Source organism: Pseudonaja textilis, chromosome 1 (assembly GCF_049901715.1).
Source record: "Pseudonaja textilis isolate UNSWEBS1 chromosome 1, rPseTex1.2, whole genome shotgun sequence".
NCBI classification, from domain to species: Eukaryota; Metazoa; Chordata; class Lepidosauria; order Squamata; family Elapidae; genus Pseudonaja; species Pseudonaja textilis.
The window spans coordinates 200,118,945-200,144,822 of record NC_141990.1 but is presented as its reverse complement, the minus strand read 5'-3'; the positions used below and the strand labels follow the sequence as shown (position 1 = coordinate 200,144,822).

The following is a 25,878-nucleotide window of genomic DNA, read 5'->3' as shown; positions in this document are numbered from 1 at the left end:
TTTTCAGATACTTTAGCGACAATTTTATTTGCCTAAGAAGTTTCTTTTTAAACATTCTGAGCAATAGATACTAGTGTTCAGAAAAAATTAAAACAAACTAAAATGAAGATTACTTTCATTTGATACATGAGAACATTTTAATATGGTAATTTCTAATCTAGGTCCAAATAATATACTTCTTGGAAAATTTTCCTTTACTTAAAATGAAGAGAACCCCGTCCCTCCAATTATTTAAGCCAGTCCCATAACAGCTGAAGACCAATGCCTATAATTGCAGGATGTTTTTTTTTCAAATGATATCACTGGTTTTGAAGACTGGTTAACTTCAATGCAACTCAAATTTATGAAATATATTATCAATGGACTGAAGTTGTAGCCCATTGTTTGACATCCGTTGGACAGTTTGGATACACCTGCAAAGCTTCCATAACTTGGCTGTTGTCCAGGAGCAGTTTCATTAGCAAATATTCTTTTTGTACAGAATTAGATGGACCTTCTACGGGTTTTATCAATTCAAGATGCTGCAAGCGTTCAAAGGCCTAAAAATGAAGTAAAAGACAAGTGAATCATGTGTAGATTCAGTCTAAACTATATTCTATAGTTTAATTCACTAGAAAAGTACAAGGAAAATTAAAATCACAATTCATCTAAACCTTAATTGGGTGTCAAAATCAGCCCTAAATTAGTTTAAAGAGGGAAGCTGCACAAATGCATTAACTGACCACCAGAGGGCAGTACAACACCAAACATAATGGTCAAATACACAAATTCAGATAAGCAGTGTGCTTCAGCACCAGTTTTAGAAAAACCATGTTTAAATGTTAAAGAATCTGGAACAGTAATGTTCTGTGACAATCCTTTTTCTAGAAGAGAAACTATACATACCTTCATGACAACAGGCTTCTCAAAATTGTACACAGTATGGGCTTTCCTCTGAACAAACTTCTGATACTCTGCATTAACAAACAAACATGTATTACTTTACAGCTTTAGGGAAGAGCATGTCTTTTTAAAAGAACACCTACTATCACCTCACCATGATAAACCATCTGAAAATTAAATGGTTCTCCTTCATAAGTATCATTTAAATGCTTCATAGCTATTATGAGACACAATTCCAGCACAGACAGACCTACAAGAGAAAGATGATAAAAATTAGCACTGTCTCTTTTGAAATATCCAAAGTATAATTTTGGTGTTCAAATAGAATATGCAAAATTTGGACTTGCAATCAGTTTTTTTTTTTTTACAGACGCCATTTGTCACATGCATTTGGACTTTCAAGGTTATCCTAACAATTTTTGGTTATTTGAGTTTATTTTACTGAGATGAAAATTATCTTTATTGATGAAGATCAATATGGATTCTACTCAAAGTTGAGTGTTAGTATGGAATATGGATATAAACTCAGATTGTGCCCAAAAATGCACAAGAAGCATTTTATAGAAAAGAAAAGGCAAAGGGAGATGGATAATATAGATATAGAGAGGGCTGTCAGAAGATGAAAAATCCAAGCAATTGACTAATGAAGGTTTTAGCTTTCCTATGTATAGTTTAAGGGATTCAAGGTAGAGAGCAGGACGTCTGAACTGAACAGCACAAAACAATTTGAATTATGTACAATTGATGAGCACGTAATCGCCAAGCCATATAAACTTTTGTCAAAATTTGAAATGGAAGAATAACAAGTGAAAGCACATATAATAAAAAGGGCTTAAATTTTTGGACACGATATATATTAATGGAACAATGGAAAATATTTATATTATGTTATAACTTGAAACGCACATGACTGCAGAAATTAGAAAGTAGAATATTATGTTTATATATATGGTAACTGCTATGAAATTATTACAGTATATGCACAAAAACGGAAAGACTCTGAAATACACCCAATGGAGGTGAAGATTATAGAATTAGTAAAGATAGTAAAATTGACTTGTCTGATTATAGAAAGGATAATAACCTTTGTTTTTCTTTCCCTTCTCTCTTTTTTGTATTTTTTATTTGTTACTTTTTTTTCTCTTTCAAATTTTGCATTGTTTGTATTCTCTTAAAAGTTCTTTAATAAAAAATACATGTACGTCGCTATCTATGCATGTGTGTCTCTGTGTCTTTAGAGGGGGAGAGAGAGTGAGTAACATACTCTCTCTCCCCCTCTATCTTAACAGTTCTTATGTGGAGAAAAACCCTAGTTTAGTAGTAAGTCTACTCAAGTTTCAAAAACAATGGAGAAAACATGTTTCTCTGGTGGATGTTTCTACCCAACATCCACCATATGTAATAATCACTTCCTCCTTTAATGTTATACAAGAAGTCCTTGATTTACGACCACAACTGAGCCCAACGTTTTTGTTGTTAAATGAGACGTTTATTAATAGTATTTAGCAATAGCACTTAGACTTATATACTACTTCATAGTGCTTTACAGCCCTCTCTGAGCGATTTACAGAGTCAGCCTATTGGCCCCAACAATCTGGGTCCATATTTTACCCACCTCGGAAGGATGGAAGGCGAGTCCACCTTGAGCCTGGTGGGATTTGAACTGCCAAATTGTAGTCAGCCGGCAGTTAGCAGAAGTAGCCTGCGGTACTGCACTCTAAGCACTGTGCCACCAAGGCTCGTAAGTGAGTTTTGTCCCGTTTTAAGACCTTTCTTGCCACAGTAGTTAAGTAAATTACTGCAGTTGATAAGTTTGTAACCCGGTTAAGTGAATCTAGCTTCCCAATGGCTTGCTTGTCAGGTCACAAAAGGTGATCACGTGACCTTGGGAGACAGATGCTGGCAACTCTAAAAATACCCAAAAGACAATGGTCATAAACATGAACCAGTTGCCAAGCATCTGAATTTTGATCACAAAATTATGAGGATGCTACAAAGGACGTAACTGTGAAAAACAATCGTAAGTCGCATTTTTCAGTGCAGTTGTATCTTTGAACAGCCATTAAATGAACTATTATAAGTGGAGGACTACCTGTACTAAAAAAATTATACATTCTTCTTTTTCTCAAGTATTATCTTACCATGCACAATATTTGATTTTGTGTCCATCCTACAGAGTTTATTGGCTTCCAGGAAGTCAGAGACGCGAATGTAAGGGTGGGACACGGTTATATTATTCGAAGCAAGCATCTGCAAATAGAAAATGTTCTTCGTTCCAAAATAAAATCTACAATTTCTCACAAAAAGTAATGATAGATTATTACTGAAGGAAAGAGATGCAGTAATTCTTTGTTCTCAGAATAAATACACCGTATATTGGACTTGCCCAAGATAGGACAAATCTGGAAGTAAAGCGCTCTCTCCAAGATGGAAAATTCAAGCTGGCTAACTTAGATGACCTGATGAAAGATCAATAGTGAGTATCTGCTTGGCATAAAGCTGAGTCATGTGAAAAACTTGTGGTGTGGATGTAGATGTTTTGCTCGGGCTTATTTGGACTTGTCCTTTTTGGTTGGAATTGAGGGTGGCAGCATGGCTCCATCACACTATCTCTTTATAGAGGCAGAGTGGTAAATAGCAACCAACATGGGACTACCACTGCAGGCTAATAAAAGAGCAATTTCCCATGGTTTTCTATATTAAACTACTACTTCAATTGATTTCTGTTTTGTTTAAAGAAGCCCCACTCAGAATGTTCCAATAAAATCTTCTGAGTGACGTCTCTTTGTTCAGAGCATGTTAAATCACTTTTTCAATTCTGCATCCAAATTGCAGGTCCTATCTAAATACAAGAATAATGACATTTTAAAAATCCACAATTTTATGCTTGCAATGGATTCATCACAAAAACTTTTATGCTCAGTCTCACACAACGATAATTGGAATACAGTATGTTCTTAACATTACATTGCATTAATTTAAATTATTTTTTCTTCCCTGAAAATTACTTCTAGGTTTTTGTTTTACCTGCTAAAGATTATGAAAATTTTAAGGAAAAATATCTAAACCACTTATCATGTATTGATTATAAACTTTAGTTTAAAAAACAGATTTTTTCCTTAGTAATAATACTTCTTTCATTTATCAGAATTGCTAGTTTATTTCTTGATTAGAAATAAGAAATTAAAATACTAACATCTTACCAGCAACATGAACAGACACCGCAGGTCTTTATTATAATAAAATTGATTTTGTAGAACATCTTGAACTTTTATGTCTTCTAGAAGAGACTAAAATTAATTTTAAAATAACTTATCACTCTATTGTAACATCTTTATAAAAAGTAAAGACTAAGAATTGCTTAATTTACATCAAAACATAAGATTATGTATCAAATCATTTAAGATTACATATTTATCAATAACACTAATATGCATTATTAGAGAGAATGGCATACAGTAGTCTTTGCTAAATGATCATTCATTCCGCAACCATTTGAATTTACAATGGTGCTGGATGAGAGATGGTTACAACTGGTTCTTGTATTTACAAAAGCTACAATATCCCGCTGTCTGTGAACTTGCAATTATGATGTTGCAGCATCCCACAGACACATGATCACCATTTGCAACTTCTGTTGGCTTCCTACAAGCAAAGTCAATGGGGAAGCCATCAGGAGATTGGTAACCATGCAATGTCCTCATTTAACAACCTGTAGTGCTTTACTTAACAGCAACAACCGGAAGTATCAGAATTTCTGCAAAAATAAGTGGCAGATTCATATGTGTACATAATTCACAGCTATATCACTTAGCAATAAAAATTCCAGTCTCAGTTTTACCATTGTTATATGAGGACTTTCTGTTATCAATTTTAGAAAATTTAAACCAATTTCAAACCCCCTTTTAAATCTCTCAATTATAAATTATTAAAACACAGCTACATTTCAGATTAAGGCAACTGAATGAGCAAATTATCCTCCAGACGGGATATCAGGTTCCAAGAGATGCAACTATCATAAAACTAACTCCGAGGCATTTCTATTCCTCAAAGAATGGAAAGGGAGAAATTTAAGGCAGAACTTGCTCTATAGCAATAGTGCTGCTTTAAGTTTTTAAATGAGACTCCCTTAATGACCTCACTAACAAAAAAGATAAAATGTCCCAGATTAGTTTCCAAGATTATGAAGGCTGTTCCTAATTCTTGCATTAAACTCCCAAATGAAATTGTTTATGAAACTGATTTTCTGGAAACTACCTTGCTCCGGGGGGTTTGATGAAAAGTGGGAGCCACTCTCACCTCTGGAACAGGGTAATCCAAAATTGACCCCACCCCACCAAGTCAGTCCACTGCTTGGTCCACATTCCATAAACTTCACAAATAAACTTAAGTTTCAAAAACAGAGTAAGGTTGTGAATCCATTTCAGCATGCCTACTTCATATATTCTGCTTTGAGAAAAACACTTGCTATAGTTCCTTCTGAAAGTTCACCAATGATGCTTACAAAATGGTTCCTTTGCTCCAGCAAAAGGGGAAGATTTTGAAAATTCCTATGGCCCATGGAATATTCCTCAAAGATATGCATAGTAAAGCTTTCTCTGTAGTAATTGTTTCAGTACAAAAACTTGAATTAAAGTCTTAATTATGAACATTTATCTCATAAATAATAAGCTACTTTGATGGTAGACTTCTCCAATTAAGAGTTATCAGTACTACTCCTTATTTGCACTTATAAAATATGTTGCTGTTTTTGGTGAAAGGTGTCACTGAATCAAAGCAGGAGGAAAGATATCAACACTGCTCAATTCTCCTGTAAATCCATACTTATTTAAGCAAAATAAATGGCCATTGGGCACATAATAGGTTTTATTCTATATTGGGGGGAGACGGGACACTAGTTTATAAAAAAAGTGAAACTCATGAACAATATGAAGGTATGGGATTGCTATAATTTATATAATTTAAAACAAAGATATGCTTCCTGACACAGGTCTGTTGTATTAATGTCTCCAAAACTGAGATTTCATTGTATAACAAAGGCATGTAAGAATGAAATCACATAAATCATGTTTTAATAGTTTTAGGAATACATGAGGGAGTTACGAGCGGGAAATTAAATTTTAAGGCGACTGTTTAACCGTTTAACAATTGCTAAATAAATTAGTTAGAATTTAATATATGCTAGTGGCTGTGTTTTAAAAGTTGCCTCTTAGGTTATATACTAACTACTTAACACTTGGCATTTCGTGTCCTTTTTCAAAACTCAAAACTTTTAAGCAGTATCTGGGTCTGTAGATAAGACATCTCACTTAAAATGTATCTTGTTTAGAGAACGGTATGAACCAGATTGAAAGAGAGCTGAATAAAATGAGTAAGCTTACAATGACTCATTGCCTGAATGACTCATTCAATTGCTTCAACTCCACCATAGCGCAGAAGCTCTCAGAGGTTTAGCAGAAGTAGTCAGTAGTGAAACATTCATGATCATGGATGATTATGGTTCATGGTGGCTATAGTTAAGCTTACGGGACTATGCACATCTTTTGAAAGAGATACTTTAAGTTGACAAGAACAAACATTTCCCATCAAATTAATAAAGCAGCTGCGTCTTTTTCCAGGCTCATGAACTGCTTTATACTTTGTATCACTGATGACTACACATCGCATGTGGATGCAGGGCTGATTTGACAAAAACGAAACGATGTGCAAAGCACCTCTGTATATTCTGGTTAGGCATGAAAGCCACCTGGAGGACTTTAGCCTAGCCTAGACTCTCTCAGCTCAAACCCACCTCACAGGGTTGCTGTTGTACGGAAAAGAGGAGGGAGTATTGTGTGTGTTTGCCACCTTGAGTTACTTATGAAGCAATAAAGGTGTGAAGTAAATGAAGTGTTTATATGTAGAAAGCTAAAGGAGCAAAATGGCAGTCACATGATCTGCACATTGATGTTCTCCACCCTTTAATACTAACTCTGCAAAGAGAATGATCTTGCAGGCCACAGCAACAATGGGCCAACTGACCTTCCTTCCTTGTTGTTTCTTTTGGTCCTCAGAAATCTACAGGATTCCAAAAATGGAGAAAATGGCCCAAAGGCGAACTGATTTTGGATCCATGTTTGCCTCGCCAATTTTTCAATCATATATAAAACCAATGTACTCATAAAACACACAAACACACACACACACATTCTTGGAAACAAGAATGTAACCTGTCAATGTCATTTCTGTTCCCAGAGTTTATCTGGAGAATCTTCAGCAGGCAATTCAGTTTCTTGTTATGCCTTTATTTAAATTACCTCTATGTGTTTATTCCACTTTTTGATAAAGGTCTTTTCTGGAAATTCTGGAGGAAGAGATAATTGATCTTTACAAATATTCAAATATGTTTTAAAATCAAAGGAATTCATTAAGTATATTTGTCGGTGGGAAAATCTTGACTTCACTCTTTTCTCCATGAGTTCTAGAATATCCTAAAAAAAGATCACAAATACAGTTTGCAATTAGCATTTAGTCCAAGGATATTGGATATTTAATGATAAAAATCTAATGCTTTTATTCTGCAGAGCTCATAAATTTCAAAGGTAGCTCTGAATAAAACTCAGATGTTTACAAGTCAAACTTCTAATTCATAGATAAATTCATCTAGAGATATCTTAAAATATTAAGAGCTTGCAATGATATTTAAAATCCTCAAATTTAAAATAAATTATGGTGAACATTCATACGCTGCAAACTAGAAGAGCTATTTAAATCAAGCAACAACTGTCCATCTAGTCTAACATTTCATGCCTCAGAGATGAGAAACAGATGTTTTGAAGCATCAAAAACATGAACAGAAGGAATGTAGTTCCATGCTCAGAATAATGGTTTTTTTCAATCCATATTTTGAATGGTTCTGCTTTTGATAATTGGTTTCACTTTGTGTGTCTGTTACTCTTCCAAACCACTGAGTGGGTTAGCAAGTAGCCACATAAGATATTATTTGTAGCTCAGGGTTGAACTGTGAAATCCTTGGAGTTCTCCGAGTTTGGTCCTTTTCTAGCAGATATTTTATTATACAACTAGGTAAACATCATTGGTAGTAGAAACCCATGTGCCTTCTAGCACTGAAGATGTTACTTAGTTGGGCAACGAAGCATCTACAAGAAAACAACCAGGCTCAGAAAGCACTAAGGACTCCATGGTTTAGCAAATAAAAAAACGTAAGAACTACCTGTATGAAGTTTCTTTTGTAGAATTTTCAAAATTCATCAGGAAGAAACCTTAAGCCAGTAGCAAGTGAAGTACTTTTGGCTATTATATTATTCATGCACTGTTATGGGTGAAACAGCTTCCTACACTTCATAACTGAAACCAATTCACAACTCCTGAAAGCATCTTTACTTATATTTACAGGTAACCCTCGACTTACAACCGCATTTGAGCTCTGGCAATTATCATTGTTAAGTCGTGTTAGTCATAAAGTGGGACACCATATGACTAACCCAATTTTGACTCTTTCTGTGGCAGTTATTAAGCTAACGTTGCAGTTGTTAAGCAAACCTGTTGTCTGCCATGCCAAAAACCAGAAGTAAATATCAGTTTTTCAGCAAAACCATCATAAATTGCACTCATGTGACCATGAGGGCCCTGTAAACAGCCATAATTGCGGGCCGAGCATTCAAAATCAGTCACATAACTCAAAATTAGAGGGGGGGGGAACTCAAGGGGGGGGGGGAGTCCATCATAACTTTGAACAGTTGCTAAGTGACCAGTCGTAAGTCAACCTTTGTATAAAGACTACCTGTAATCAAACCAGAAATAGTTTTGGTAGTTAGTATTTGAACTTGCAGACTTCCAATGACTTACAGGAAAAAAAACTGTATTGTCTTACCAGCCTACAAGTCAGACCAATAACAGCTATAGGCGTCTGTGCAGATTGTGATATATCAAAAAGGTTATATAGTAACGTTTGGTTCTTATGATGGACAAACAAGTCAAACTCATCTAGAATGAACAAAACAGGGCAACTATGATCCCGATCTCCTAAAACAAAATCAAATTAGTACGTATTAGAACTTTCAAGAAACCACCTTAAGGTTATTACATTAATCTGCATTTTAGCTTACTTTACAATCTGGATGTTAAGGAACCTCTGTATAAAGTGACTGAGATGTTGATTACTACTATATAAATAACTTTAAGTAGTACTTGTGCACTCTATATAATTAATCAACATTTTCTTCCTTTATTGTTGAATAAAGCACTGGGCTCTGTGACAAGCTGGTTGATAAACAAAACCTTTTGTGGCGTCATGTACTGATAACTCCACTGTAAGCATGAGGCAAGTGCAATGTAAAAACAAGGCACCCTGCAACCATGCAGAACAAGCACTGAGAAAAAAAAGAACTAATAAAGTTTCCTCATACAATTCAAGGGGGTAGATATGTCTGAACTCAACTAATCAGCCAAATATTTTCCACACTTTTCAACATAATGACCACTATTATATTTCGCCTTTATTATTTAGTTGTTTTTTCAAAATAGTTTTGCAAAAAAAAAGTAAAAAAGGAAACAATAGTTTCATAAATTCATCACTGATCTAAAATTATAAAATGCATGAAATATTGCTGAGCCAATGTAAAGTGCCATTTTACTGTATATGCAATAGGGCAGATCTATTTAAAAGGCGGCAAATAAGTACATATTTATTTATTTTCTGTTTTACTGGACTTTTAGATCACCATAATCATGCGCTTCTGAGCACTTGCAAGAAAAAAAACCATCATACGTTAATGACAATAAATATAATAACTGTTGTTGAAAATAATTTTCAAACCAAGGCACATTGATTACATTTCTATCTTGTCTTTATTACTTATAAATAACTCAAGATAGTAAACATGCCTTAAAACTTTTCCCTCCTCCTATTTTCCCCACTAGACCGACCTCTCCTCCTCTACTAAATAACTAATCACTGTTACTGGTGATTGGAAGTAATTGGAAGCACCACAGAGAAAGAAACTAAACTACTGAAGCACCCTACTCCAGAAAGTGGTTCAGAAGAATAACATGTTCATGGGTGTTAAAAGCTAATGAGAGGACTAATAGGACCAGAAGGGGACATATTCTTCCTATCAAGTTCCAAGGTAATCACTCATCAGTGCATAACCAGGTCTAAACTCTGAGTAAAAAAGATCCAAACAATCTACTTCCTCTAGAAAGGGTACGCTAAAGAACATACCAGGGACGTTCTTTAGTGACTGTCTCATTTAGTGACCACCCACAATTGCAAAGGTGAGGAAAAAGTAATTTTACAACCAATCTTCGCATTTATGACTTTCGTAGCTCTGTAAAGCAAGAGAAAGCTAATGATCAAAAGCAAAGTCACAGTTCCACTTAGTGAGTGACCACTTTGCATAATGACTGGGTTACTGATCCCAACTATGGTCACTAAACAAGGACTGTGTTTCCACATTCAAGGCAGCAGGAAACACCCCTTCCATAAAGGAGCATTGACTACCTTCCAGAACCAGCTGATCTCACTCTCCCAGCTTTCTTTAAGAGTACACAGGGACACAGATGCAGCCCCCGTAAGTGGCAGAAGACATATTACCAAGCACTCTGACCCTTTTATTGAAGTCTAATGCCTAGGAATCCCAGACAATATGACAAGATGTAAACCTGGTCACCACCTAAAAAGCCAAGATTTCCATGAACATAGTTGGCAAAATGTTGTGCAAAACTTTACCCCTCAGTAAACCAAAGAGCATATTTATACTTTTGAAATGTACATTTTGCTTATTTGAGGACTCAGGTCTTCAGTTTCTAGCCCACAGAAAATGTTGAGCGTTTGTGTACTTTTCTAGGTGCAATCTAATTTCTGCTCACCTCTGTAAATTTTCTAATTTTCAGTGGCAAAGTAAACCATAGATTCTATGCTATTAACTATCAAAGAGATATGCTTACCTTTCTTTAATGCTTCCAGAAGAAATGCAAGATTTTCTGCGAAACTACCCTAAAAGACAAGCAAGTTATAAAGATTGATTTGTATATTAAAATCTGACATAGGGAAAATTGCAATATTGTAACTGCTATCTAGAAATCTGCTTCACCTAAAACTTTGAACAGCAAATTACATGTTTTTGGAAATTTATAGTATGACAGTAGCTGCCATTTGTGCTACAAAATAGCTAAACTATTAACACTAATGTTCTTTGGAATCCCTAAACTCCCTTATATTTCAATCATCATCCTGAAGCAAAGAATGCACTATTGATTCATGCATCATTTAGTTTTGTTTTGCTATAAAAAGAATGACTTCCCCTCGTTTCCGTTTCAAGAACATCTGAAATTCCTTTTTAGATATGAGAGTTGTTAGGGGGTGTGCCAACTGTTTTGCACGCCAATCATTCTATTCATAGACACAACTTTTAAATATTTTGTCCTGAGCAGGAGTGGCATAGGAAGGGAGCAGGGGAAAAGCCAAGGATTTTAATAGCTGAAATGGAGTGTTATCTAAATATGTAAATCACAGAGTTGAGTGGCATATAAATGTAAGTAATGATGGTGGTAACAATAAACTATTTCTGACAATAACCCATAATTTTAGCACTTTAAAATGAAAATTATTGAAGTTGTACAGAATCAGAATTTGACACCTATTTAAAAAAGAGGCATTATTTCAATAAGATCGAGATTCTCAAATTTTGTGGTGCATTGAATTACAAAAAATTCAGGTAGAACTGACCTTTCTCACTATTTTATTATCACAAATTCAGGAATCTGGTCTAAATAATACAAGTTCAATTTAAACCCTCTCCCAATAAATTGTGTTGTTTAGTCTAATGAAAAAAATCAATTAGAATTTTAGGGTTGAATTGTAAAGTTCTTGGCAGTCTCTGAGCTTGGTTGTTTGCTTGCAGATGTTTCATTATCCAACTAGGTAATAACACTAAGGCTAGTGAGAGTAGGGTTTACTCCCTGTTTATTTACAGTAGTTTGTCCTGCTAACATTGGTGGAGTTTGGTTTGTACCCAAGTTTCTACCTTTCCCTTTAACATATATAATCCATTACATTTTTCTGGGTTCCTGGAAATCTTATTTTTTCAGTTCTCAGTATTTTCATGTTCTGGTGTTTGTTGTATATTAAACGTTAGATTTTTTTTCCAGAAGATAAAAATAAACATATTTAAAACATCTAGAAAAATCTATCCTTCATATCCTACAAGTATTGCCTAATACACATTTTTACCTCAATAGTCATTATTTAATTCCATCCTGTTTCAGGTAAGAAAGACTCTTATTTCTATTTATTTTCTCCCCTTACCCAAAAGGAGAACCAATAGCTAACTTATTACACAAGCAATCCCAAAATTATAATTATTCTAATAGTACATTATTCTAGTATTCATACTACCATATAAAGCTAAGTGCAATTCTAAAAGTAACTTATTTTTCTTACAAAAACTTTATCTCCAACCACATTCTCCAAATTTAGCTGTCTTGTAATCTCTTTCAAAGCAATTCTACCATTGGTCTGTAATAAACCTACAAATAAAAGGAAATATATTATTTTCTCTTGATTTCACTTATCAGCTGATACACATTATCTTCAGAGAAAAAAAACAAGATATATGCAACAGGGAAAGTAAAGTTCAGAACTGTATGGCATAAATTAGGTTTGTGTGTTTCTTTCATGTTTTTCAATCCAACTTAAAGGAAAGCACCACATTAAACAATTCCTCTTGAGCATAAAACAATTCCCTAATATCTATTCTTGCATTTCTCATTATTGACCATATTAGTTAGAGCTACTGGGAATTATATTTCAGCAACATTTAGAAAGCTGCCATGTCTTGATTTAGATATTGTTGCCTCCAAAACAACTCGTTCAGTGAACTAATCATAATTTTCATAAAGCTATCCTACACTGAAATGGCAGTTAGAAAGTGTTATGTATTATTCTATCCCTGCTACCGTCGATGGCAGTAACAGTTCTTGTTTCCTATTACTTAATACATTGTCTAAATTTAGACACAGTTAGATCTTCAAGAAAACTAAGTGTCAGGGTTCCAAGTAATAAATCCTTTGCAAGCAAGACTGAGGCAACTGAATTCAAAAATATTACTTACCATTTAAATGTACCTGCAAGATGTTCTCTTTTACCTCCTTTATTTCCAAAAGTTTCTTTAAGACGTGACAAACTAACTAGAAAAAAGGTTAAATAATTAATTATTTATGGTCAAACAGAAGCTTTTGGCACTATTTAGCAACATAAATTATCATCATTATTATTATTGCTCTTTCGTTGGATCCCTGATTCTTTTACTAATGGGAGGCTCCCTTAGTTTAATGGAAGTCTGAATTTCATCATAGGTGTTTACTGCAAGAAAAAGGGATGCAATCATTATGCACATTGGTCTGGAGAACAGAAATAGGATATTTTCTTTTATTCCTTCCCAGTGAAGCTCTGCAACTTGAAGTCTGCTTCAGATGATTGGAAAACAGAATCAGAAAGCCAGATAGAGATATGTGCGGGGAATCTGGAAAAATATCCTTTTTCCTTCCCTTTGAAGAAAGTTGCATGGAATCCAAATACCATTTTTGATACCTCTACATATATGGAGTGAAACATACCCCAGGTTCTCAATAAAAGCATATTTAAAAGTATATCTTCTATGTAGCACACGAAATATTGATTGTTCAATAGAAAATGGACACATGAAGAAGTCGGAAGAAATCACAATACTTGTTATAGTAATACCCACTGGGAGAGAGGATGTCATACTTGTATCAATGCTATTTAGGTACATTTTATGACAGCTTGAGAGCCATTTTTTGACAGTAAAAGAAACACTGTTTAAAAAGATTTGATAAAACACACTGTTTTGTGTGCTATTTCTTTATCTATTACAGGAGTTAGAAACTTGTTGCAGTATAGATTACATTACAGGATTTTGGATAATTCTATAGGGTTCTTTCACTACCACTCATCTGCTCCATGAGGAAAAATCAGTTTTGGTCATATCTGTTGTTATCTTATTTTAAAGGTTTTGTAAGCTAACTTGCATGAAATTGCATATATACTTAAAAATGAAATGTGAACATGTAACAATAAACTAAAATAATTGATATTATTTGTTTTAAAGAATTTTATTGACTATTTCACAAACTGCCTTCTGTTCACTCTTCTTCATTTCATATCTCACAAATCTCTTGAGAATTATACAGTACATTTGGAGGAGTCTTGGGGCAAAAGGGAGAGGTAAAATCTAAAGAAGCAATCCATTCTGCAATTGAACACTGCAGGTAGTCCTCAACTTACAACCTTTATTTAGTGGCTGTTCAAAGTTAAGATACTGAACACAGTTATTTTTGATCATTTTTCACATGATAGTTGCAGCATCCACAGTTACATGATCAAAAATTGGCTGCTTGGCAACTGGAATGTATTTATAACAGATGCAATGCCCCAGGGTCATTTGATCATCTTTTGCAACCTTCTGACAAGCAAAGTCAATGGAAAAGTCAGTTTAACAACTGCGTTACTAACTTAATAACTGCAGCAAATCACTTAACAATGGTGGCAAGAAAGATCATAAAATGGGCAAAACTCATTTAAAAACTGTTTTGCTTAGCAACAGAAATTCTGGGCTCAATTATGGTCATAAGTTAACGATTACCTGTATTCCATCAGTAGTCACATCACTAAATATGGAATTAAAAGGGGAAAGCTAAGGCTTAATAGGTATAAAGGCTCTGAATGACAATTATCTAATATATAAAATACAAGCACATTTAAAAGTATTACCAGAGACTTTCCTGACCCTCGAGGTCCAATAATAAGTACAGAATTACTTTCACCATTAACGGCTGTATGTTTTATCAGCTCAAGTAACTGTCTATGGGAAAAGACACACATTTCAGCTTCAGACAAGGACACATCTAGGATTTATATCTAGTATTTTTCAGATACCAATTTCATCTCAAGAAAAAATTAATCATTCAAGCATTTTAAACATACAAATACCCAAAGAATCAAATTTCAGCAAACAAATACCTGAAGAATCCCAATAAAACTACTAAATTCATCAACATGTTTTCTAATCATACAGCAAGATTGTAACTCATGTTTACTATATGATTGGTAAGAATATGAATAATTGAAAATAATGGGAAAAAAAACCCTCATCTTTAATGGGAAGGAGAATGTCTATATACCATTTATTCATTTATTTATATACCATTTATATACCAGAGTAGAAAATGGAGCTTTTTTTTCAAACTGTAGATAGAGAATATCCTTAACTGCATCTGACAAAAGGTTCATAACAAAGTGGTAGCTATTCACTGAGTAAGCTTATAAATAATGCAATATTTGTTCCAGGTCTGCTAAAGAAAGCTTCATCTATAAGCAAGCTAGCATCACTTCAAAAACTAAGGATCATGTTGCTCCTGGGCATGTGTCACTCAGTGCAGCATTCAGAGAAAAAAATGCCAAGGGGCTGTCCTTCAAGACAGGACAACTACTTGGCTAACAGCAAAATTATTTGGATGTGGCAAGTACGTTCCAGCTATTGAGCAACAGATGTCCGTATATGGCAACATTTGCAGGTAAGGTACAACTGTGCTGACAGTAAGTCTAGACTGAAGTTGGTCATGAATGCTGTGGCCTTGACTAGATTGTTAAAGACCTAACACTGCCACTGGGATTTTAGGAATCAGTGGGTGATTGGGAGACCAGGAGCCAAGGGACTTACTGACCTTCTAGATCAGGAACATCAAATCATTTTGAGAACTTATCGTTAGACAGCCCTTGATGTCACTTCATCTTATTATTGCTAATACTCAAGCCAACAAACCAAGTTCTTAAGTATCTCTCTGATAGAAAGGCTGAATACTAATCAAACTAACTGGGTATTAATTTATAAGGTATAATCAGAGCACTAGGGATGGGATGTAATAACGTGAGATCCTCTGTTTTCCATATGGGGGTCTTCAAACAGTCCAACCCAATCATATTGCACCCATCAGCACCACCAAAATACAAGAAGGCAAAAAGAAAATGGAGCTGGCCCTCACCTTTTATAAAAACTCCACCAAGGAGAGAAATCTTCTTGCTCCTTGTTGGTTGCGGAATGTTTGATTTTCCCTGATTTTGACTATGTCTTACCTAGACTGACAGATTTAGTTTGATTGGTGGTTCAGATTTAGATCCTGAACCTTCAGGAATGGTTTCCTTCCTGTTCTAACAAGGGAAGTGTTCTATTAGAACCAGACAGCACAGTGGTCACTGTTGTGATAACTCAAGAAAAGCAACGTATTCATCTGGTGTCTTGAATGCTCCTTTTTATGTTGTATCTTTTTAGTAAGTCTATGAGATTGTACAAGGCAATATAATTAGATTCAGAACACCTTATTAGAAATGAGGGGAGATCCTTCTGGTTGCAAAAATGAATTGAATCTACAAGTCCTTCCATTCTAGTAACTGATATTTTAGTGAGCAGAAGAACATTTTTGCTTATTTTATTCTCCGTCACCCCTAGCAGCATATCCTCCTTTGTAAATAGCCATAGAGTTATAGGAAGAGAGAAAATAGGCAAATCACATCCCTCTTCTCTACACAGTGGTATCACATTTCCAGCTCTCTGTTCTGTGAAACTCTAAATCCAACCTAATTTGGGGAAGGACAGATCTCTAAAGGCTACAAGGTTCCAACCCCATGAGATTCATTATGAAACTCTCAAAAACAAAGGAAAATATACTTTTGCTTACTTATATTGATGCTCAAGTCCAAATAACTTTCCATTTGGATTCAGGTGACAGAATCTTTCACGTAATATTTTTTGTACCTATAAATATTTAGACATGTTATTAAAATATATAAAACTAATAGACAATTTTCTCCTTACATTATGAGGCTCACAAAGATCTTCAGACCTTATTAAAAGCATGTTCAGAAAATAATGTACTTTATTAGTACCTATAAAGCAATATTTGTAAAGAAATATATGTATACATCTCCAGGTCTATATAAGATTTAAAAAGCTGATCGTTCTGAGTATTAGACAATTTGAGAAAAGTGGAAATATAATTGGCCTTGCCATTATTTTCTAAAGCTTCATAGTGCTTTCATTAAAAAAAAACTAAGTATAAATTTTCAAAAATTTATTCATGAGGATTAATGTAGGTTTTTACTTAAAGAGTATTAAAGGATAATCTCAGAAATGTGTTCAACGTTTTACAATATTTGGCGCTACATAATAAAAAAAAAAGTCATGTTGATTTTCTTAGATGCATTCTTAGAGGGGTAGATTAGGGGCTTTCTTGTTTAATGTTTTAGAAGATATGAACTTTGGGAAAAATTATAAAATGAGTAACATTGATTTACATTTCACAAAAAGCTCAAATAATTGTTAATGAAGATTTAACAAAGCTTTGTTCTTTGGCGATGGACCGAAATCCGCAATCGTGCACGGTTTCGATCCGTGCTCGCCGCTGGAGTGCCCCTAGCCGGCTGGATTCAGGGCTAAGCCATCCCATAGAGGGGGGAGATCGCCAGCAGGGTCGAGGAGAGCCGCATCTCTCCTCCTCAGCTGGTCATTACTCCCTTTCCCAAAGGCAGTTGCAGCGGTGATCAGAAATGGCCACCTCAAAGAAGAACTCGACCGGAAAAGAATGTGCAGGAGGAAAATAAGAAGAGAAAGTTTTGGTTGACCGGGTTAAACTGAAAAAGCAACAACGTAAGGTACCCTGGAATATGAACTATAAAAAAACAACATTGTTCCCAAAGAAGACTTTGAAATAGCGAAGGAGAGAGGGAAGGGAAAGTATTTGGCTTTTTTTTTCTTCCCTTCCTTATACTGACAGCTAAAAGATTTAAGTAAGAAATTGACAAAAATCCACTTTGACATCAATAGGCATTTAAGCTGAAAATAAAATGTCAAAGGGATAATAAAGACTTTTGGATACTCAAAAACCTTTAAAAGCAGGAAAGGAGAGAAAAGGAAAGAATAAAAGGGTGGGATCTGGAAAAATGGAGGAGACTGTCTGGAACTAAAAGGAACTTACAGTGAAACCTTAACAAGATTCTTAAAAGATACATTCTAACTGAAACTTTGTAACAAAATAATGGAACCCCGGGAAGAGAAAGTGGGAAAAAAAGAAGCAAGAAGAAATAGCTTTGGATTATTTGGATTACTTGGTGATTTTTGGATTTTGGGCTATTGGATTTAAATGATTAAAATCAATCGGGTAGTTGTTTGAAAGTGTTTAAAATAGCATCACTTTTAGAAGAACTGAAAATGGAACTTAAAAAACAGAAAGAAGATGCACCAGAAGGAAGAGGTTCTTTTGGCTTCGTATTTCAATTTTTAGAAATGGAGATCTGGAACTATGAGAAACAACAAGAAATGCTTGTGGAGCAAGAAGGTTGGGACAAAGAAAAAGCCATCTTTAATGATCAAGTAATTTTATGTGGGGGGAAAGGGGGGAAAGAGAGTGAAAAGTTTAAGATTTGAAAAAACAACAACAAAAAAAGAATAGTTTGAAAAATAATTACAATATTAGGAAGCAACAGAAGAGAGGATCATAGAAGAGAGAATTAGAAGTAGAGAGACAAGGGGGCAAAAAGGGGAGGGAGAAGAAGAGGGGGAAGAAGGAAAGGATAAAAGACAGAAACAAGATATAGAGAAACAGAGAAAATGTATAACGATTGAAAGTATAAGCCTATTTACAGATAATGGGTGAAAATTTAATTGAAAAGGGGATTCTGCAAAGGTACATAAGATGGTATTGTTATATTAGAAATAGAAATAATTTTAGAAAATATGAAACAATGTATGATTAAAATGGATAAAATACTTATTGTAATGCAGTGGAATGTTTGTTAATAAATAAATGAAATAAAGTGAATGAGAGAATGAAATTAGGAAAGAATGGGAACATTTTAATTATTATTAATGATTTATAAAAATATAAGTGAAGAGAAATATGGAAAAAAAAAGAATTAATTATGGAAAGTTTATAAGTGTTCACAAGGAAGTATGATATTCAATTGAAAAGAAATGTTAAAGACGTTAAGATTCCAACTAAATTAATGATAGAATTGAATTGGAATGGAACGAGTGTTTTATTTACTATTATTTATTTATATATGTGTGTGTTTGTTTTCTTAAGTTTTCGCGGATACTTACATGTATGGTATTCAGCTTTGTTCGGGTATTTTCCCACGTCATTATAGTTGTACTTTTAAAGTTGTAGCAATGTTTCGGCAGAATCTCATCTGCCATCATCAGGCTTCTGTATTGTGTTCATCAACAGTGGCAGTGGCGGCAGCAGCAGGAACCGTGGAAGCGTTTCAGCCACTTCTTGGGTGGGGGAGCCGCCTCCATAACTTCCACGGTTCCCACCACTGCTGTCACTGTTATTGGAGATGGCGCTGGCGAGAGAGGGACGGGTGCTTGGAATGCAGGAACGGGCTGCGCACCGGGACTTTTGCAAACTTGCAGAGCCCGAGGCTGAAGCACCAAGGGTAGCAGCAGCAGAGACACTCACTCGGCTCTTCTCACGCCCACCCAGCCACTTGGGATTAAACCAAACACAGCACGCGGTGTTCCCAGGTATCTTTTTTTTCCTGTTGTTACGGGGACGGGGGGAAAGCAGGAGCGACTCAGATGCTGTTGTTGGAGACAGTGCTGGTGCGGGGGGGGAAATTAATTCATCCCTGAAAAGACGTCCTAGCCGTTTTTTTCGGGACTCAAAAAAAAAAAATAAGGCCCAGCTTTATTTTGTGAGAAACACGGTATGTGTGTGTGTGTGTGTATAGATAGATAGATAGATAGATAGATAGATAGATAAACATAGTGTGTATTTTAAGAATGTACCAAGCAGAATTCGATTGGAAGTTATGTACTATATTGAATGTTATAATTTTAAAGGCATAAATTAAAGTTTAAATAAGAGTTGAATGGATAAAATTAAAAGATATAAAGGTGTCATACTCCAATTAGTAACTACAGGGGAAAATGAGAAAAGATAATATGAAATTGAAACAGGACAGAGAAAAGTATAAATATAATGATTGGAAAGACATTAAAACTTAGAGAAAGATATATAACTGAATTTAGATGTGATAATTAAAAATACAGTTGAGAAAACCAAGGGAGGGGAAAAATTATGGAAAAAAATGTTAAAATAGTAATAAAATATGGAATAGAACACAAAGATGAATATGAAATTGAGTTTGTGTCTGTATGAAGAAGTGATAACCTGGGATCATGCTATTCTCAAAAAAATTTGTTTTATTTGTATTATGTTTTTGTGAAAACCCAAATAAAATTTATATTAAAAAAGATTTAACAAAGCTTTGTAAGATAAAAAAGAACAAGACAGGGATGCTCACCATCCTCTTATTTATTTGGGTTCTTGAAATACTGAATAAAGGTATAAGACAAGATGAGAGAATTGTGGAATAAAGATTAAGAAAAAGACTTCTAAATTAAGGCCTTTGTAGATGGTTTGGTGTTGATTTTGTAAGATCCTTTAAAGTGAAATTGAAATGATGTGATATAATGTGAAATAATTTGGCACATTAGCAGGATTTTAAGAACAAAGAGAAGATAGAAATGTTATCAAAGACATGAAAACAGAAGGTCGAACAAATTGATGAATAAAATGGGCTTTTAAATTGAGAAGAAAAATATTGTCACTCTGGAAAATATGAATTATATGTTATTTCAAAATAATTATGTTAAGACATGGAATGAATTGTCATTGCTGGGAAGAAAGTCTGTGATTAAGATTAATGACTTTCCAAGAATGTTTTTCTTTCAGACAATAGTGTTTTGATGACAACTGATGAATTATTTAAACAGGATATATCTACATTTATATGCCAGGGGAAAAATGAGTTAAATGAAGCGGTTACAAGATGCAAAGGAAAAAGGAGGATTGGGTCTACCCAATTTAAGATTTTATTTTGTAGCTTGCTGTTTGATTTAGATGAAAGATAAGGTGTTCCTGAGAAATAGGTGGCTCTTGGAGTTAGAAAGAAAGACATGACCTGAAATTTGGGTGACATGAGTATTTGTAATTATGTAATTAATCAACTGTATTTATGGAAGAAACTAACGCAAACTCTAAACCAGAAATCACTCCATATCCTACAGAATGCTCCAAACAGTAAAGACATTAAACATTAAAGAATTCATTAAACCCAGGGCCAAACTATTCCATAGGGCCAGGGCCTATGGAAGGGCCTATAGAGAAGCATCTCAACTGATTCAGATATGACAGCTCATTAAAAGACATTAGATCTGTCTTCTCCTGACTTTAAAGAGGCTTTCTTAACTGTAAATTGTTAACATTTGGACAAAAGGACTATTTTTTTTTCTGGGTTGTCCCAAAAAGATGAGCCAGAGGATTACACATCTTAATTAAGCAAATGCAGTCATGACAAGCATCTCCAGGCCTCAAGTCCCCCTCACATGGGTTGCTGGATCCGATGAAGTTTCTCCCAACTTTTTGATATGTCAAAACAATTGAAGGAGATTGTTTTGCAACTAATGAAAAGACATAGCAGGGGAAAAAAATCATTTTTAATTGCACCTGGAAAATTATTGGCAGCCAGTGTAAAGCACAGAGAATTAATGTAATTTGATCAGAGTACTGAGTGTCTAACATGTAGGCTGCCCCATTCTGGATCAAGTTCAATTTCCAAGTGATCTTCAAAGCAGACTCCATGCACAGCAATGTCCCTTGCAAAGCCCAGAGGGGACAAATCACTCCAGCAGGTAGGGTTGCAAATGGCTTATCAACCAGAGCTGGGCACAAGACTCTGATTATTATTGTCTTTTGATTTTCCAGTAGTAGTCAAGAATCACGAAGGACCCCCAATCATGGTCTACTTTGGGATACACCACTGGAACTAACAGATAGCAACTCCACCTTATTTGGGTTTAATTGCTGAATGTTTTCTTGATTTCAAAACTAATATCAGGCATGTGAAGAAGATCCTCATTGCACACAGCTTCGTATTCCTAACAAAAACCCTTGTGCAAAATGTCCCCTTTGCTAAGGAAATCCCATTTACACAGTTAGTTACTTGTTTATTAGGAGAAATCACTAAACTGTATTTTCCCTTGTGTTTAAAAATGAAATTGTAAGAATGTTACAATTGTAAGAATATTACCAACCTTTGAAATGCATTCCCCACTTGTAAAGCTATCTTCCTTCAACTTCCGTTTGCTCATTTTAATTCACATTCTAAAAGGATAAAATATATTACATAACTTAATTTTATCAGTAATAATTATTCCCTTTTTAACATAGAATAGCAAAAATAGATTTAAAATTTACAAAATTATATTGTTAGTCACATGTAATGCTATTTAGCATTCAGTGAGCAAACAGCAATTGAGTCCTTAAATGTTTACACGTTATTCAGTTTAAAAATTCAGTTGCAAAATGTTCAGATCCAAATCTCCCTTCAATAATCTGATTTCTCTTCAAAACCTGACTTATTGTTACTTCTAAAACCATGCCTTTTAAAAACCTAATCCTGAAAGCTTTATGTTTTAATAACAAAAAAAGGACATAAAAATGATAGTTTCAGTCAAAAAAACACAAAAATGCATTAACAAAAATATGACAAAAAGCATGTCCATTATAAGACAACCACAATTCTATATATATTTGCCTAATAAAATTATTCAAGTACCGTACATATATATTTCTAATAGATTAATGCATTTTTTTTAACCTACTGTATTCTGCATAAATGAATCTCATAATCTAATCCTGAAGGCTGTAAGGTCCTTGGCTGTTATATACATGAATGCCCTCTGTAAACTGTACAACAGAGTGACTCTGGGATAGATAAAAGCATGAAAACAAAACACAGGTAGTCCTTGAATTATGACTACAATTGACCAGCAACTTTTGATGTTACCTCATTTGGATAATGAAACGTATGCAAGAAAATAACCAAGCTCAGAGAAGACTACAATTAGACCAGAATGTCTATCACTAAGCAATAATTTAGTCACCATGTGATAGCACCTATTTTACAACAATGTTTGTCACCACAAAATGGTTAAGTGAATGCAACTTTTGCCATTGACTTTGCATGTTGGGAGCCAGCTGGAAAGCTGCAAATAAAGATCATGTGATCCCACAACACTGCAATCATCACAAACACATGCTGTTGCTAAGCGCCCAATGTGCAATCACACAACCTCAGAGACACCGTAATGGTTGAAAATGCAAGGATGGCCATATGTCACTTTTTACATAAGTCATAAGTCAAGGATTACCTGTAACATAAAAGTCAAAACAATGACTTAAATAGCTGTTAGGGGAAAAAAAAACCTGAAATAAACACACAGGTAGAGAATACAGTATGACCAAGCCACCAAATAAACCTGGATCCTGGACTAACCAACCTCACATATTGGACTCAACTAGTATACTGGTCCAGTGCCTGAAGGTCGAATCAAAGTGAATGAAAAGCTAACATCTGAATCTTGGTGGTAGGTAGGTGACATGACAGTTACCCACAGGATGACATAAAAGCCTACTCAGAGGTGCCTGAGCATCTGGATGTTTCCTATCAAATGCATGTAACTACTAGAAAATGCTTAAGTAGTCACAATTCTTAACATCAATATGTTTTCATTATCATGGAAGTCTATTCTATACTAACAATTCTTCAAAATATCTGTACAAATTTTTACTACCATGATTGCATTATCTTTACAGACCCGCTAAAAATAATTGGTGTCTAAGACTTGCAGTATAGAGTTCATTTCAAAAGTAACATAGACAGAACTCTGGTTCTCTTGTAGTGTCAGCAATTCCCCAATCCTATTTCTGCATCCTAGGAACGGAGCACATTCATATATCAAATGGTGAAAAAGCACTTCCCCACACCTCTTTGAGTTAACTTATAGTAGTCTCAGTAAGTTTAACCATCAGTGAAACAGTATGAAAGAAATAGCTTTTTAGAATTTACATTTTTAGGAAATATTTCTGCTCCATTTTTCCCCCCATAAGCTTTGTGAACAAAAGGCATAACAAAAACCCCACACCAGAATTGCAGAGGTTTCATTTCACAATTTGATATATGAATATGCTCCCCTGGCATGATGCAAAAAGAGGATTGGGGAATTGCTGACGCTACAAGTGATCCAAAGAGTCATTTTCAATGAAATGGGCAGCTGTTTAATACTTATCTATTTATTAAACACATTTACTGAGACCCATTTAATTGAAGATGACTTTTTCACCTCCCAAAGAACAGTCACAACGTCTCTTTTTACGCTAAAAATAACAGCAGAGACCCCGTGGTTGGTAGTCAGCAGTTTTGAAGAGTTCAACAAACCACCAGCCCCAGCCTGGTGAACATACGTGTCAGTGAAATAGGTTCGCGAGTGGACTTGGCATCCTAAAACCGTCCGGTTCCTTCCACCAAAACTTATCTAAGAGGCAGCAGCAGCAGCAGCATCAAGTCAGTCGCTTATCAAAAGGTCTACGAAAGGGAGATTAAAACCTCAGGAGCAGGAAACGAGAGCAAATCGCCGGCTGACCTCGGAAAAAAATAAACCTGCACCCTTCCCTCAAGACCTGAGGTTTCCAATCCTCTCAAACCTACATTCGGGGTGATCCTAGCCCGAGAAAGCGACACTTCGGATTCAATTTACAGCGCGGTTTCCTCAGAAGCAACCCCAAGGGGTGGGGAGGGGGGACCCGGTCTGCTCGTTTTCCTCAGGCGCCTCAAAAGCCTCCTGGAGCTGCCAAGATCCCAACTTTGCCATTCTCGGAAATCCCGTTCAATAAAACGAAGACCAGGCGACGCGGGATTCCGGACTTACGGGGCCCCGCTCCGTTCAGCTCCCCTCCACCCTATGCCTCCCCGCCCGCCTCCCCCGGGTTCCCCCTCTTCTGGACCCAACCGCAGAAACTCTCCGCGGCGCGACTCTTTCATTGTCTTCACCTCAGCGAACCGCTCAAACCTCGCAGCAAACACCACGCACGCGCTTCCCGTGCGAAATGATTTCACCCGCGAATGCGCAGGCGCGTCACGGCCATTCTACAGCCTGACTTGTATAACAAGCCTTGCCTGTCTGTCCGTCGCGGGCCTTTTCAAGGCTCTCTTCCTTCTCGCCTCTACTCCACCCCCACCCCCACTTCCGCTAGACGCGCCGATTTTGTTTTTTTTTCCCCGCCTACCACTTCCGCCCCCCCTTTTTTTCTTCCATCTTTGCGGAATCTTTTTCCGGGTTCGCTTTTTAAGGCGCGGGGCCTTATGGGAGGAAACTTTTCCCTCCCCCCTCCTTTAACCCAAGCGAGCTCTCACGGGGCGCATGCGCACTGACAGCCTCCCATCTTTCTCCTAGCCAGAGCCAGAGCCTCAGCAGCAGCAGCAGCTGATGATGAAGAAGAGAGGGAAGGGGGGGAGACTGGGGGGACCTTTTATTTATATTGTTAAAGGGACAGAGCACTAATTCCACCTTGAATTGGTTTGCGGGGGGGGGGGAGCTTAGCTCCGAGAAGATTGAGTTTCTCCCCCACCCCCAGCCTAGCTAGAGGATCCCAGAGAGACCCTAGTGAAGAGGGAGAGTTTCTTCCCCCGCTTTGGCCGTCAGACGAGAGGAGAAAAGAGACCTAAAAGCCTCTTAGCAACACAGCTCCGTCTCCTCTACTACTGTTGCTGCTGCTGCTGCTGCTGTTTGGCCCTGGCTGAAGACACCTCAACACACACACACACACACACACACACACACAGAGAGAGAGAGAGAGAGAGAGGAGCAGCAGCCACCAATTCACCAGCTCCCCCCCCCTCGATCCCCCTGCTCTCCCCTCCTCCCCCTTTATTACCCTTTGTGTGTGTGTCTCTTTCTCCACTGCTCCAGGAGAGGAAATAAAAGTGGGGTGCAGCCAAGGTAAGCTGGTCTCTCTATATGCAAAAGGGAGGTAAGGCAAGCTTGTGCCTTCTCCGACCCCACAATTTCACTC

The 25,878-nt window shown here is 36.0% G+C and overlaps 2 protein-coding genes across 10 annotated transcripts in view; one reads left to right on the top strand and one right to left on the bottom strand.

Annotated features, from left to right (window-relative positions):
* On the bottom strand, positions 1–25,878 carry ORC4 (origin recognition complex subunit 4). 6 transcript variants are annotated; one of them, XM_087920279.1, is made up of 14 exons: positions 25,741–25,878; positions 22,059–22,128; positions 16,639–16,715; positions 14,675–14,765; positions 12,996–13,071; positions 12,326–12,411; positions 10,831–10,879; positions 8,756–8,907; positions 7,179–7,352; positions 4,086–4,172; positions 3,024–3,132; positions 1,037–1,132; positions 886–953; positions 1–539 (listed from the first exon to the last, which is right to left on the bottom strand). In XM_087920279.1, the coding sequence occupies exons 2-14, from the start codon at positions 22,113–22,115 to the stop codon at positions 357–359; spliced, it is 1,305 nt and encodes a 434-aa protein (XP_087776405.1). In that variant the 5' UTR covers positions 22,116–22,128; positions 25,741–25,878; the 3' UTR covers positions 1–356. The 6 variants fall into 6 exon arrangements, with proteins under 6 accessions (XP_087776405.1, XP_087776406.1, XP_087776403.1 ...); XM_087920280.1 differs by lacking the exon at positions 25,741–25,878 and adding an exon at positions 25,093–25,168; XM_087920277.1 differs by lacking the exon at positions 25,741–25,878 and adding an exon at positions 24,515–25,048.
* MBD5 (methyl-CpG binding domain protein 5) overlaps positions 25,670–25,878 on the top strand; it is a 158,056-nt gene continuing 157,847 nt past the window's right edge. For 3 of the 4 annotated variants that reach the window (XM_026697237.2, XM_026697236.2, XM_087920273.1), the window contains exon 1: positions 25,670–25,805. The gene's annotated coding sequence lies outside the window, so the exon portion shown is untranslated. The remainder of the gene's footprint in view (positions 25,806–25,878) is intronic. The other variant, XM_087920274.1, reaches the window with a different exon arrangement.

What these genes read in the sequence shown, in the direction of transcription:
- ORC4 (XM_087920279.1), bottom strand. Translation starts at nt 22,115, where the DNA reads ATGAGCAAACGGAAGTTGAAGGAAGATAGCTTTACAAGTGGGGAATGC. An exon ending in TCTGGAAGCATTAAAGAAAG is followed by an intron (nt 8,908 to 10,830) that starts GTAAGCATATCT and finishes ATTTTGTTTTAG; the next exon opens with GAGATCGGGATCATAGTTGC. An exon ending in GGTGTCTGTTCATGTTGCTG is followed by an intron (nt 3,133 to 4,085) that starts GTAAGATGTTAG and finishes TTCTATTTGCAG; the next exon opens with ATGCTTGCTTCGAATAATAT.